The sequence below is a fragment of the Vicugna pacos genome, chromosome 8 (assembly GCF_048564905.1).
Source record: "Vicugna pacos chromosome 8, VicPac4, whole genome shotgun sequence".
NCBI classification, from domain to species: domain Eukaryota; kingdom Metazoa; phylum Chordata; class Mammalia; order Artiodactyla; family Camelidae; genus Vicugna; species Vicugna pacos.
The window spans coordinates 27,734,627-27,750,100 of NC_132994.1; the positions used below are offsets into that span (position 1 = coordinate 27,734,627).

At 39.7% G+C, this 15,474-nt stretch overlaps 1 protein-coding gene across 1 annotated transcript in view; it reads right to left on the bottom strand.

Moving 5' to 3' along the window:
• SIM1 (SIM bHLH transcription factor 1) overlaps nucleotides 1–15,474 on the bottom strand; it is a 64,948-nt gene that overhangs the window by 18,596 nt on the left and 30,878 nt on the right. Inside the window, exon 10 of the mRNA XM_006200253.4 lies at nucleotides 6,553–6,721. Within this exon, the coding sequence (XP_006200315.1) occupies nucleotides 6,553–6,721 (169 nt within the window). The remainder of the gene's footprint in view (nucleotides 1–6,552; nucleotides 6,722–15,474) is intronic.

Sequence of the window (15,474 nt, forward strand, 5' to 3'; positions counted from 1 at the left end):
AACAGGAATAAAGTTGAACCTGCTGGAAACTCCCTTTGGCATGAAGGTCTCTGAGCCTAGGAGCTGTTAGTTCTCTCACTGTCAGCTCCCAACTCCCACCCCTGGCCCACTGCTGGAGGGCAGGTGAGCCCCCAACACACAGCACCTCAGCTACCACCACGGCCACCATGGCATACATACTACACTGCCTTTAAATCACTTGCTCACGTTTTTATCTCCCCCCGCTGAATCTGGAAGCCCTCTAGGGGAAGGGCTGTATATCCACGTCATCTCATCTCTCCTCTGTTTCTTCGTCCACCTGTCTTACCACCTTCACTTCGGTGGGCTCATCCATCCGTTCATTCACTCACTCATTTCATATGTCCTAAGGGCTTTTGGGTGCCCAAGGCAATCTGGTTGTCAAGGACAACGTCTCCCATCCTCAGGGATCTCAGAATCCCAGCTTACTGCCTCCAAGTTTTCTTCCTTTCGTCTTCTCATTTTTGCAAAATCTCATCCTACCTCCCTCAGTGATACCATTTTTTCTCCTTTTTCCTTCTCATTGGTCTTTTCTTATTCAATAAAGTCCTGCTGGCCAACATGTAAATCTTGTGTGACTAAGTATAGCCATCTGTTTGTTCAAATTTTCGTGAGATTTGTCATCATTGGATTCTCACTATTGGGAATGAATTTTACGTGCCATGTGCCACTATGAAGTACATGTTTTAGTAAACCACACCAGTGAAACAGTTTATTTAAGATACCTGCCCACTTGAGTAAACTATTCAGCAAAAAAGTGTATCATCTTTTGGTCCTCTTTCTATCCCATACACCTAGTTGTCTGCCACAAATGTCTACCTTGCCTTTATCAATATTTTATACTACCGTGCTCCAAAGCAAGGTGCGGGACAAAGAAGTTCCCTACAATGGCAGGTAGACTGAACTGGAAACAGCTACTGCTGCCTGGCCCCACTGATGCTTCCTTCTGTCTCATCACTCATTCTGTTCATAATATCTCCTCAGACATCACCTTTCTCTTAGTCAGATCACTCCTTCACCCTGCACATTTCTGCAGCAAATTTGTGTGTGCTTTACAGCAGACCTTACCAGCCTATTTCAAATAAGGCATCGGGTTCCTTCTGAAACCCATGTACTGAGTGAGGACAGAGAAGCAGGCACTGACAGGTAAATCTGGGAGCAGAAGGATGCTGATTAATGGGGAGTGTCTGTCCTCCCCTCACCACGCGCCAAGGAAATCAAAAGGCAGAAGCAGTGGCCTGAAGGTCCCATGACCAGCCACACCTTACAATTCCTCTCTAAATGTTGGTTGTGCCTCCCTAGTGACACCATGGACATGGTTCCTTAGGGACCCACTGTTAGTGTTTTAGAGCACAGAATAGATATTTAACTAAATGCAAGAGTTAGTAAAAACCAAAGTACACAGAGGTCTCACCTTACTGAGCAAAGTATTTTCTACAATAAAAATCAGGTTCATTTACAAAGACCATCTAAAAAGACCATAAAAGTCCACTTTAATAATCTCCTGATATTTTTATAGAAGAGGGGACATCTCAAGTGTAGACATGACCAGAAAATATAAACAAGCCTGTAGAGTGTAAGATTTTCTGAGTAAAGTTTTTTCTTAGAAAGCCCTTTTCTTTGCAAGATGCATTAAAATTTTTTGTTGGTGTTCACTGTCAAGGGTTACGTTTTCATGTGACATCTGAAACATGAAATGAAGGGATATCTATCCTGGTAGTGATAAAAGTACCATGTGTAGAGGAAAACCATGCTTGAGAAATTTTTGGTCCTTCTTTCCTCTGTAACTTAAAAAGTCAGCATAGAGGTCACTGATTTTTTTTTTTTTTTTTGAGGCCAGAAAGAATTTCGCAGGAAGAAAGTTTCTACCTGCACCAAAAGGAAGCCAGATTGCTGGTCCTGAGAATTAAGAGGGTTCTGAGGGATTATGTAAGGTAACAGATGTGGAGTTAAACCTGCAAGTGTTAATTAACAGTGTATCTGTAGCAAGTGATTAAGTACGTTCAGATTCCAGAAGCATCCATGGTTTTCTGCATGCACTGTTATTAGAGAATTACATAGTGTATTGGTTATTACTGACCAGGCGAAAAGCAAGAAGAGGGTAGGGGAATGCAATAAAAAGGAGGGCACACACTGTCTCTAATAAACATAACAACTATGAACATGCCAAGATGAGAAGCTTAAAAGGAAAGTGGCATCAGGAGGCGATTTATTCATGACTGACATGGCTAAGCTACGGCAAGATCTCTCCCAACCGCACTACAGTAGCAGAGACTAGTTCCATCAAAATGGGTGAAAAATACTCCAGCAGTTGCTACTGGCAATTGCCAGAGATAAGGTCTGAAAAATAGATTCTGTAGACTCATTATTTCTAATTCAACAGAACTATGAAAAAAAAATAAGTTGCTATGTGAATACAACTGTCATTCGGTAGGAGCGCTGCCCCCAGCACAGGAGAGTCTGCAGAACCGCAGAGTTGCAGAGCTTCGTCTATAACATCCCTTACAACGATTTTTCCAAAATCATTCAAAACAGTTCTATTTTGACCTCTCTTGTCCTACGTAATACATAGAGGTGCAAAGGTGACTGAGTCATTCATTAAGCGACTATAATATAATCAAGTCTAAAATCTTTCCCAAGGGCATCTCCTACCAGGTTCATCTACTAGCAGACAGACTGGGTGGTGGCAGTGAATTACAAGTGTGCACATCTTGCATGTTCAAACAAGGGCATCTAAATAATTCCAAAAAGCAGTGTTGCTGTTTGCCATTCGTCAGATGTCGTTAGAAATTTCTAAATATGCTTGATACATAGTAGAGCAAAGAACCTAGTAAATAATATCGATAGGATCATTCAATCACCATTTTCATAAATGAACAAAAGGCACAAGACATTACCCTATGAGCTCAGCCTGGCTGTAGAAACTGCCCCTGGAAAATCTGATGAGAACTTGCATGCTAAAAATAAGGAACATGGAAATAACATAAAAGAAAAGACTTTTTCTTTATTTTTGAGAAGATGCAGAAGCACTTAAAATTAAATACCATTCAAGTCTGATCATTCAGTAAGTAAAAGTACATTTACAATGTGTCTACCAATATATAAAGGGACATTCAATGCAAGTGTGTCATTGCCTCCAAAATGTAAGCTTTAAAATATAATTTCAAAATAAATCTATAATGATCAAAATATATCTATAAAGAGAAAAAAGCATAAGCAGCTAAGGATAAGAAGGAATTTTATCCATCCTTCTTCTGCAATGCCTTTTACTTCGGTTGAGGACTTCAGCTCAGACCTTCCTAGACTCATACCAGGACGATTAAAATGAGTCTCCTGAGTAGTTCATCCTGCTTCAGCCACCTTAATGCTCTCATTTCCTGTTCAAAAACCTTTACTGGTTTTCCACAAAAGAAAATCTAAACTCCTTGGCACCAATCAATGCATTCCTCCAGGCATATAACCACCAGTCCTCATCCACAGGGGCTGACATCTCCTACCTCATCCCCAGGCCCAGTCACACTAACAATGCATTCCTGCATCTCTTCATAATTGTGGTCTTTCTGAAATGTCCTCCCCTCTGCCTTATGTACATATATCTGAATTCTACCCTCAAGGTCAGGTCACCCCTAACACATTCCCCAGTCCTCCAGGCTGACACATCATCTCCTATACACTCCTTACTCTAGTCTATAACTTATTCCAACTGTACCACAAAATTTAAGGGCATTTCTTATACCACTTCTTTCTATTCTAGCACCTTCTACCCAGCCCCTTCCCCCATTCATGACAATGGCCAGAGTAGCATCTTTCTGATGCAGAGGCTCAGCTAATTCTACTGAGTCAAAGACACATAATAGCAATGATGCAGGAAAACTGAAAGCAAACTATTAATAATGTGAGGACAATTTGGACCAAATAAGACTTTTGAGAAGCTAAATTTTTTTTTCTTTAAAATTTCCGAGGATTTAGAATCCAAGATGCTGGCAAAGATTTGTTTTCTCCCAGCAAAAACAGTGAAGAGTTTGCCCTAGACATCCTGCTTTTCTAATGTGACCCCAAATGTGTCTGCTCACCCCATGACAGTTCACTGCAAATGCCTGTTCTTTGGTCTGTCCACAAGAGTGGCTCCTCGAAAGCAAAGACGTGTCCATTTCTGATCTCTACATGTTAGTAGCCCATGTACAAGGAACTCAGTCAATGATTGACCTAGCACCATGATTATCTAAAGCAAACACAATTAAAGAATAACCTTTACTAGGCACATAAATGTTAAGTAAACTTAATTCATGACTGAGATTTCAAATGAGACACAGGACCAAAATTCTAAAGACTATGTTTATGTAAGTATTAATTACAAAAGTGAACACACAAAAAAAAAGTCAAGAGAAACTTTCTGTGAACAAATGTGTGTGCATGTGAGTGATTTCTATGTATCAGACAAAATTGCTAGAAGAAACCATCATTTGTAGGGGGAAAATGAGGGGATGGTGGGGGATTTTCTAATTTCTACCCTTCTGTATTGCTTTTTTAAACTATAAAATATGTATAATTTTCAAATTAACTCCTCCCCACACAGAGTGATGGAAGTGTTAGCTATCTTGATTGTGGTGGTGGATTCATGGATGCATACATCTATCAAAATTCATCAAATTGTACATTTGAAATATGTGTAGTTTATTGAATGGAACTATACCACAATAAAGGTGTTAAAAAAAAAACAAACTCCCCATACAAACCCAAAGAGCAGTCTAATGGCAGTTAAGATGTTTTTTAATGTGTAGGTTGTCTACCACTAGAGTAAACTAAAGAAATTTTAGACTTAAGAGCTGAGTGTGATAGAAAACATAGACAGGTTTTGGATGTCCAGTGGGGAGATTTTGTTTTTGTGGCTTAATGTCTGTGTAACAGTGGACACACTCCTTCTTTGCTTTGTATTTCCTAATTTAAATTCCTTCATCTATTTGTTCAACACTCCTATACATTTAAGGATAGAATTACCCAAAGGAGTAGTCCATCCTTCAAAGTAGTGAAAAGAGATGTCCAAGAGAGCAATAAGAAAAGCTTCTCAGATATTCAGTGAGAAAGAAACAACCCCTCCTCCTCCACAGTGACTTGAACTAAAATGCGCTTTATAAGGAAAGTGCTCAGTCCTCAGAACAGAAGGTGTACATTGAAAAATGTCCAGGCATCTCACATCTCCAGTTCCTTTTATCAGGGTAAAGAAATCTGGCGTCTGTGGGAAGTTTTAAAGCACACGACATCAGCCCCTCGTGGGCCATGATCTCATCTTCATACACGAAGCTCCTAAGATAATCTAGAAAATAGGAGCTTCTTAGTGACCGTTAGTTCAGTGAATGACATTTCCTCTAACAGTACACACCTGTAGAAGTCAACAGAATGACACAGCTCTGGTAAGCAAGGAAAGAATTCTGGACCCACTAGATTTCCATTTTCACTTAAAAAATATATTTAAAAACACAGATGATAAAGACCACCTTGATGAAATGACTCTGAATCCAGTTTGATTTGATACCATTTCCTGACGTTCTCTAATGAGCTGCAGGAATTTGATGTGGTGCCTTAAAAAAAAAAAAAGTAGGGTGGAAGTGGCCACAGATAACAGGAGTGGGAAATCCTCAGTTCTGTTCTACTTCCTTCAGGCCAGGAGAGAGTTGTGCCTACACCTTGACACAGATACATTTCCATATCTCAGTGGCTGATGAGGCAAACATTTTTTATCCTCCCAAAAATCAAGACTCATCTTTGTACCTTGCAGAATTTCTGGAACACCTCCTCTGGGTCTTGTCAGCTCACCACATTGCAAAGATGAGAAGAGAGTTGCTTTTCCTACCATTCCTGCCATCTGGAAGACCCTCTTTGTTTCATTCTTCCCCATAAATAGTCCATCTGTGCTCAAATCTCATGGTGAAATGCATCCTTGATCTTTTGCTTCCACCTCTTAATTTATCCTACTTCAGTTCCTGCCCTAAGGTTTAATTTTTCTGTATCAAGTTCTTGTTTTCCATATTTGGCTATGCTGGCTGCATCTTTCTGGTTAATTATTATGGGGGAAAATTTTAGGACCAATCTCCTTGAAACAAAGTTACGGTTTTGACTACAACTAAGCCTCTCACAACCTTCATATAAAAGCAGTAAACCACAAGATACACTTCAAATTTTTACCAGCAGTTATTTTAAAGGAAGAAGGGGAGGAAGAAGATATTTTTAGAAAGCTTTCCAGATTTATAGAAGTTTTAAGTGTATTAAAGCCAGATAATTAATTCCAAACAGCTTTAATACTTCCCCCACTTCTAGACCAAACCAGGTGACAAAATTAAAAAAGGAAAGGAAAGAAGGGAGGGAGGGAGAGAGAGAGAAGGAAGGAAGGAAGGAAGGAAGGAAGGAAGGAAGGAAGGAAGGAAGGAAGGAAGAAAAGAGAAGAGAAGAGAAGAGAAGAGAAGAGAAGAGAAGAGAAGAGAAGAGAAGAGAAGAGAAGAGAAGAGAAGAGAAGTTGCCAAATGGCAGTGTACCTACCTGAGGGTAAGGGGAAGTCCTGGACTTTGACTTGGAGCTGGAGAGCCTGGACTTGGCCCCCTTCCTGTTGTCAGTCATGGCAGGGGTGGAGCTGCTTGCATAGGAGAAGGCTGGCTTGGAGGCGGAGATCTGATCCAGGGACAGCTGCAGGCCTTTGTATTCCGTGTCCCTGCAGGGTGGGAAGATACAGCCCTTAATCAGCCAGCGCAGGAAACAAATATGCAGGTTCTCTCCCTAGAAATGCAATCACCCGTATTTGAGAAGGAAGCAAGCCAAAGTCAGCCATATAACTGGTTTTCCACCTTGGTTATTTTAGAAGTGCCTAACATTTAACTGGTGTGTATGGATGCGGCTTCCACGTGTACCATGCCAAATTATATGATAGGTTCATGAAGATGTCTTGATTTTAAAATATTTTTTTCATTATTTTTGTATAAGCAGAAAATAAACCTGTAATCCAAGTTCTCTGAGCTTTGTGTCCTCACTGGTGAGATATGGATTATAACATCTACTCTAAAGACTTTCCGTGTGGGGTGAGCTCAGCAGACAACTGACCATCTGATGCTATCTGATTATTGGCAAGAAGAATGTCTTCCATCAGCTGTTCCAAGCTCAGTCATTTTGGTCAACATTCCAAATATTCGTCTGGCTAGCAAACTAGTGTATCCAGGCTTATAAGTGGTTAAAAATCCCTTTCAGCAGGCTAACTAATTCAGTTACCTTAGGGTACACGTTCCCCCCAAGTTCCTTCTACTCCATCATTCAATAAATATCATTAAGCTCCTAATATATACCAGACTCTGTGTCATGTGGAGATGAAAGGGTAAATGAGACGTCCACAGCCCCTGCCCTTGTGCAGAGTACAGTCTACTGGGGAGAAGAAACAATAAACAAACAAGCATCGTAACTGCAGGCTGGGATATGACGTGGATAAAGGGTGTGTCTCAGAGATTCACCACCAAGGCATTGCTGCAGGTATGCAGGGACTCAAGATGACAGCGTGGCCCTGCCCACAGCTACCACCTCAGCCTGCTTCCAGGCAGCAGGGAGTCTCGTCTGACTCCTCAGTTTTCATAAGAGGATATCAACTCTTCCCACTGGCAGCCAAAACAAAATGTTTCAGAGCCTTCTTTATGAGGACCCGTCGGAGAATTTTCTCTCAGGTTCCAGAATTAGCTGGGCTGCGCCTGAGTAATTGATTTCTTTTTATCTCATGAGCCCCGTGAATCATTTCACTCATCATGTTTCCCTCTTTGCACTGAAGTCAAAAAGCCCAGAGCCCCACGTCTGATGCGTAACCAGCTCTAGCAAGCGCACGAGTCCTCGCGGCGGGCGTTTTCTGCAACAAATACCTCTGCTTCCTTTATTTTTCTTATCTTATTTTTCCTTTTGCTAACGGGTTCACCTTTTAAAACATTTTACATGCATTTTCAATCTCTTTGGATTAAGATAGGCATATTAAATGTAATCAATTGATAAAATTTTATATGTAAAAGTGACTGGCAGATTTCCGCGGATCGGCAAATATTCATTTACCTTCTTTTCCTTTTCCCTAGCTCTTCTTCTACAGAGAGATCAGTCAAGAGCAAAAGTATAATTCAAGCAAGAAGCTCCTCCTCAAGTGACCAGGAATAGAAACCAGCTAAAACCAGTCCAATAATATCACTGCCACAAACTGCAGTGTAGAGACAGATGTCATCAAATTACAATGGCTTCATATCAAATAGTCCATCTACTCAGTGCAAGTTAAAAAAAAAATTCTCCTATATGAGTAACAAAAATTTAGAAGGTAGGCATGCAGTTTGTTTTTCAGGCTGGGAGAGTCTGGTCACATGGCTGGTCCGCTCTACTGTGCAAATCACTTCCAAGGACGACACACAGCACAGACTCGAGCACTCCTTGATCAGAAACTCAATGCCCTCCAAAATGTAGCTCATATCTATTTTTCTGGCAATAACTCAGAATTTTCCTTCATCAGCACCTCACTTCATTCAAAATTGTTCTCACTGGACTGACCTTGTATTTTCCTGATATTGTTCCTCCTCCAACACATACTTATAAAACTCCTCTTATAAAGAACTATCTTAAATCCCACTCAGCTCCAGGAAGCCTTTCCCAATGGCTAAACCCATCCATTCCTTCAATAAGTATTTACTGAGTGTCTCTGTGGAGGCCCTGGGGAGACATCAATGAACAGAAGGACCAAGTCTCTACCTTCATGACCAAGGCACCAGAGCCAGTTCCTGAGAGAAGTAGGGAGGGGACTGGAAGCTTATCTCTTTCCTCCTCTAATCTTATTTTTCAAGTGATTATGTCGTATCTTTCCCAGTGGATTCTATGTTCCTAGAAGACTAGAGTCAAGAGATACTCTCTCCTATTCCAATGGCATTTTGTATAGTATTTCACACAGATAGAAGAGGAAGAAGGTAAGGATGCAACCAGGAAAGGATTGCTTCCTTCTATGACTACTAATAATTCATGACCCAGCAGCCTTTCTCTGTGAGAAAAGACCCCTGTGGGCTGTGGGTCCCCTGACCCACCTGGCCCTGAGGTCGCATGCATGCGACAGTGAGCAAGCTGGACCCATCCAAGAGGGAGAGCCCCCATCCTCGGGCATCTTCTGTTTCAAATGTACTTCTGTCCACTGGTCAGCAGAGTATCTACATAGGCCCTGACAGAAAAAGTCATGCACCCCTGAAAACACAGCCCAATAATTTTTGTTAACTCATTCTTGATGTAACATTTCAGCACAGAGACTTCATGGCTGTAAGCAGAGCATAAACAAGGATTCACTTTTCTCTTGCACACTGTCAGACCCCAGAGTACGCATCTCAACAACTGAAAAAGTCCCTCCAAAATGTTTGCATAGTTTCCAATGATAGAAATATTCCAAATTAAATAGGCTTAAAATTTTAAAGCCAATAGATGATTTTAAATTCTACATATTCAAATGAAAAAGCCAATAAATATAAGAAGAGTTATACAAATACTTTTGATACACCAATAACAATATTAATACTTTGGTGCACACCAAAAAATACAGAAAAGAATCCACCAAAGTTGAGCAGAAGACCACAGTCGGGTAGATCACAGTTTGAGCCTCTGACTGTGTGACAACCTGTCTAGACTTCAGTTTCCTCTTTAAAACTCATAGGGATATGCTGAGATCCAGATGACATATTACATGAAAATCTCACAGCATGATGCGTAGAAGAACATAGTAAATGCTCGATAAACAGGATTATTTCTTAACGTCCACGCTCTGTGGCACTTTTTGGCACCTGAATGCCCCAGAACAATAGTTTCACTTTGGTAGCAACTGTAATACATTTCATTACAAACAACTGCCATGCTTATTTCTTTCCTTTCTACCCCAAACACATCTTAATTTGCTCTGTTCCTTTTTAGCCTATAAACTCTATTGTGGTGTGGCCAAAATATCTATTAAAGGTAAGTTCTTTATTGCTAAGTTGGCAAACAAAGACCTTGGCGCAACATAGACCCAGAACTCTGAGAGGAGCTCAGCCTTCCTGTTTCTCTGTTCAAGACTCTAACAGCTCAAAAGATGTGTTAGGATGAAAAGCACAATAAAAAATATATATATCCACTTAAAGACATTTCAAGTATGGTTGATGTGCTGCCAAGAGCAATCCTGAATGGTGGATTCATGCGAACAAAGCATTTGTTTTACTTTTTGAATTCTATTAAATGGAGAATTTCATTTGTGTAGATTAAAGGTCTAGATGCTGATGGGAATCACGTTAAGAGTTCCATTCCCCTCCTCCGAACTCAGACACAGAGAAGAGTCTGGCTCTACCTCTCCTCCTCCCCCAGGGAGGCGCATTCTGGTATCACACACGCATCCTGCAAGTTAAGTGTGTGCCTGGTAAATCTGTTCAATGCTTCTCTGCTGAGCGGGACAAAATTAAATACTTGCCTGCACAGAATTTGGACTCTGAAATGAGAATGGTGAGGAGCCTTAGTTGGCTGACTGTAATAAAGGAAGGACTCAGCCCTGCTCACATTTTTGCTTGAGAAGAGCCATCTAGACCATGGTCAGGACTCTGTAGGTAACCCGCTCAAGGGCAGCTCACACTATTCTCCCAGATATGATTCTCAGATGGAAAGAACCATGGCATACGCCACTTGGCATATTTTTCAAAATGGCTATGATACCAATTTACACTTTTTTCTCCCTTTAATGACTTGAACCAGAACTGAGGACATCCTCAGGTACCTTAGCTCTGAAAGCAATGTGAAACCGATAATTTGCAATCACTAGGACCTGCAGCTTGTCAGTCTCACCCGTATTTGCACAGACCAGAGTAATCCTCTTATTCCATTATGGACAGTAAGAAATCATTCAATTTGCAGAATTAACCATCTGAGTCTACTCTAAACTTTATAATAGTCATGTACATATTTGGAGTTACTCAAATTCCAATAGAATAAAAGGGGCTATTTTTGCGTCATTGGCCTTCTCAGCCTTTCCTTAAGCAATAGTCCACGACCACTCACAAAGTAAATGCCAGCTTGCCACAGGGGAAGCTCAGTGTGATGCCAGTGCAAAGCAAAAGTGTCTTCACCGCTGAAAGGTACTGTCAGCTTCCGAGAAACGCGTTAATATCATGCCTATCATTTCGACTGGGAGATGGCGTCAGTGGTGCGGACAGCAGCACCAACAATGTACAACCTTCAAGAGAACTGGAATGAGTGCACAGAGAAGCAATCAACAGTATTTGACCAGTTCTGTTGAGTCAAGATTCTTTGCAAGAACTCTCCTCTTCAACTCCACCCCACCTTATTCTGCTCCTGTTTTAGACCACTGAAGTTTTGCTTCTGTCACGTCAATTTTGAAGCTGGCCATTCTAGAGTGATGATTTTATGTTATGTGGCAATTCTTAAAAGATTTGCCAATTGAGTTATTTTTTTTTTAAACAGATGAGGGTGATCAAATTACTGGGGAAAACGTGGACACAAAGACATACAATTGATTTGGCTCCAAAGGCGCAGACTGAACTAAACAGAGGATTGCATTAAACCATGGTCGGATTAAGTGGGAATGACTGTGCCTTACACTAAAATTTTTAATTGGATTCTAGAGTCACTGTTACACGAAGTGTATGACCTTCTTTATATTCTGGCAGAGTTACTGCTTGGCCACCGGGTAAACCTCCTCAGCAGAGAGACCTACTTTATGTTTCATTTTCAGGCTCCCACGGAGCCCAGCAGAGATGGTTGATAAGGAGGATTCCATACTGTGAGGGGCTCACCGACTAGGACAATCTGCTGGGGAATTAGGCTAAGGCACCCCTGGAAATGTAATCGTCTCATTATAATAAGTGGATTTGTGTTTGCTCCTTGTGGTTTTCTCCATTTGATCTGGTGATTTTAATAGTTCCCCCAAAGTCCTGAGTTTTGCATAAACATTGCCTCTACCTAGAAACCTCTTTCTCCTCCATCTTGTAGGTTTCATCCAACATGCTATGGAGTGGATGGCCCCACTCAAGGGTAAGGGATGGCTTACCCTTCCCTTATGTGAGAGTAAATATTATGTGGTAGTGAATGAGGCTCACCATCACATTGTGATTTCAAGAAGGAAAGACAGGGGTGTAAACAACAGGCAAACAACAACAACCAAAAAGTAAGTCAAAAACTTCAAGTTGTTGGTAAGATGTGGCAAAACCAACCATCCTCACAACATGGATTGTGTAACACCTTCGTACAAACCCATGACACAAGTTGGAATGTAGCTAAACCCAGAACCGCCACCACTCGGCATCTGACTGTTTGCCTCCCTGCACTTGCCACTGTGATCTTTCCTTGCTCCCTCCCCCGAGCTCCTATACCAGTCACTGTCCCTTCCACCCATTTGGCACTTCTAATTTCTGTCTCACAGAGAGTGACATATCTTACAACAACCTCTTAAATTCCTTCTCTTCTCATAGTCTCTATTTACTGTGTGTCTAGCACAATATCGTACAGAGAATAGAGGCTCACTTGCAAGAGATTAACAAAATAATTCTCATTGCAACAAACTTTCATTCCTCTTTCATCCAAATGACCAAAAGTTCGAAAAAAAGGGCAAACTTTTCTACATAAATGGGAAATAAATATCTGCTAATTAAGCAAGTTTATGTGAGAGATTTCTAAATTCTTAGATTATAATTAGTAACGATCATTCCATAATTCTGAGATCTTAAATCAAAGAAACATATCATATGCTACCATTTTAGTGTTATATATATTAATTAAGTGTACTTTCTTGTATCAAGTTATAATTCAGGCACAGCATATGCAACACTTAGGCAAACTAGAATACTAAGTTAATTTCATCCTCAACCATTTGTTTGAACCATTACAGTTGTATAGGAGTGATGAGGAATAGTGCTTTAAACCCCCAGAGAAACACTTCTAGAAATCAATAATAAATGCAGTATCTCTGCAATTGAAAAAGTGAAAAGGATGTAAATTATGCACAAATTGCTGAGAAACATTTTTAAAGGTTCAGCCTTCCTGGTAATAACCTATGTGAATTAAAGCAGCGATCAGATGTTATTTTTTGCCCTTCAAATTGGCAAAGATTTCTTAAATGACAATGAATCTCAGTGAAGACAGGGTGAAATAAATGGGCATTTTAATATATTACTAGTAAGAGAGTAAACTAACAGTGTTTATCGGGAGTCTTAGGAGTGTTCATACCTTAAATCAAGGAATTCCACTTCTAGGAATGTAATCATAGATCGATATCACAAGTCTATATATGAGGGTGCTGATCAGCCTAATTTATTATATTTAATGTAAATAGGCAAATAGGAAGAACCAAAAACATAAACATTACTTAATTATGGTATACCAATGTGATAAAAAATTATGCAGTCATTATTTTGTTTTTTACTCAGTGTGAAAAATACCATTGATAAAGTAAAAAAAATCTCTCTTTTTTTAAATTAACATGTGCTGTATAGGCATGTTTATTTTATGCATGTAACATACGGGAGACAAAAAACTGAAATGTTAACAGTAGGTATCTGGAAAATAGATTAATGATGTTCCTTATCTTCTCTTTGTACCTCTCCACATTATCTTCATTTTTTCTACAAACATGCATGACTTTTATAATCAGAAAAATATTCCTTGAAAAAGAAACACTAATTGAGGGAAATTTCAGGCACTCCCACCTTTTAATGAAATGTCTCCTCAATTTCTTTTCTTTATATTTCTTGGGTTTCTTCTTTGTGAACAATGCTGAGTTACAACAGAGAAAGCAACACTAAACTCTTTCCCCGTAGGTTCAACTTCTCATGCACAACAGTTATCATTTTTTAATGTCCAAGTGTCCTTATGCTCTCCTGGTGCCCATACATTTCAGTTACTTTCTGATCTATTTTCCACCCTTCCTACTTTACAGAATTATCTGTCTCTGAAGGGTTTCAAGTGAACTACAGGACTTCACGGTTCCTTCTTTGGAGACTACAAGTTAAATTATTACTTGTAATTGACAAAAAGAAAATCTTGCCATGTAGTTTCTTAAAACAATTTAGTTTCACGTGAGTTATAGATGAAATATTCGTCATTCTTTAAATGGAGTAAACCCTACTTTGGGGCCACATCTCTTGCTCTGAGGAACTTAATTTTTTAATGCTCAGAAATTCATTCTATATCTAGCTACTTAAGTTTTAGGTGTGTTTGTGAATCTTCCTAGTCTCAGTTTCAAATTCTATTTATCTTATAGCTGTTCTGTTTCTTATTTTCTTGAGGGGGGGGATAGGGAATGAAACTTTGGGCTTTAAAAGTTAGATCCAAACAAATTAAATATAAAATGTGCTGCCTCTTTCATCAAAGGCATAAATAAAAAATTGTCAGTCTCCTCTCTCAGAATCAGAACCCCAAATTTTAAGCCTACTCTGAAGGGAGAAAATAGCCAAATATAAAAAAAGAAAAAACGACACTAATATCAACCAAGTTTTTCTTACTTTTTAAAATTTGCACAGATATAAAATAAAATGCACACATGTTACTCTAGCCCCCCCCTTTTCTATCTCTTCCCATTCTGTCTCACCTCCGCACCCTCTCTGCCCATCCCCCCCCAACTTCACTGTCACTTATTAAGCTGATGTTTTTCTAACATATGTTCTCTTTAGAACTCTTCCAATACCTAAGATGGATAAGTAATGGGGGAACCCAATAACCTAACACCTTATATTCAGCTGGGGCTCTGTTCTCACAGGAATAGCTTTCTCACCTAGTCCTTCTGACCCTTACAAAGCTGATTCCCAAATCCTACAACTGTCCTCTGGCAGAGAGGATGGCAACACCACATGAACTCCAGGAACAGAAAAGATATCTGTAATCACAAAGAAATAATCTTCCTACAACACTTATCCTTAAGATCACTGGGTCCCCAAATTCCCCAGAGAGTGTGGGGAAGCCCCACAGGCCAAACCTCACAGAACTGTTGGAGGCTCTACCCTCTTCTACACAACACAAGGCACTGGCATTTCTGAGATAATGGAAAAGCTGTACCTCAGGCTTTGAACTCCCTAGGAAAAGATGCAGCAAAAAATGACAGCATGATGCAGTGTTTTTAAATGCACAGGTCTTCATTTGTTTAACTTAAATATTTTAAAATATGTCTTATAGCATTTATTCCTGATTAAACCTCTTCTAGATAGTTAATCATTAACGGTTTCTTTACAGTTGCTGTGCAAACAGTTCACTCATACCTATGACATATCAAATCTCACAGACGTGTTCTTTAATTGGATTCATTTATTTCTAATCTCCTTAAGTCCTTACTACTGTAATGCTTAACTAAATATACATAAAACTCTATTATTTAAATAGCTAAAATTAATTTGTGATGTATTTTATGAATAAAAATTCACAATTCATAAATATTATTATTATTATTATTATTAT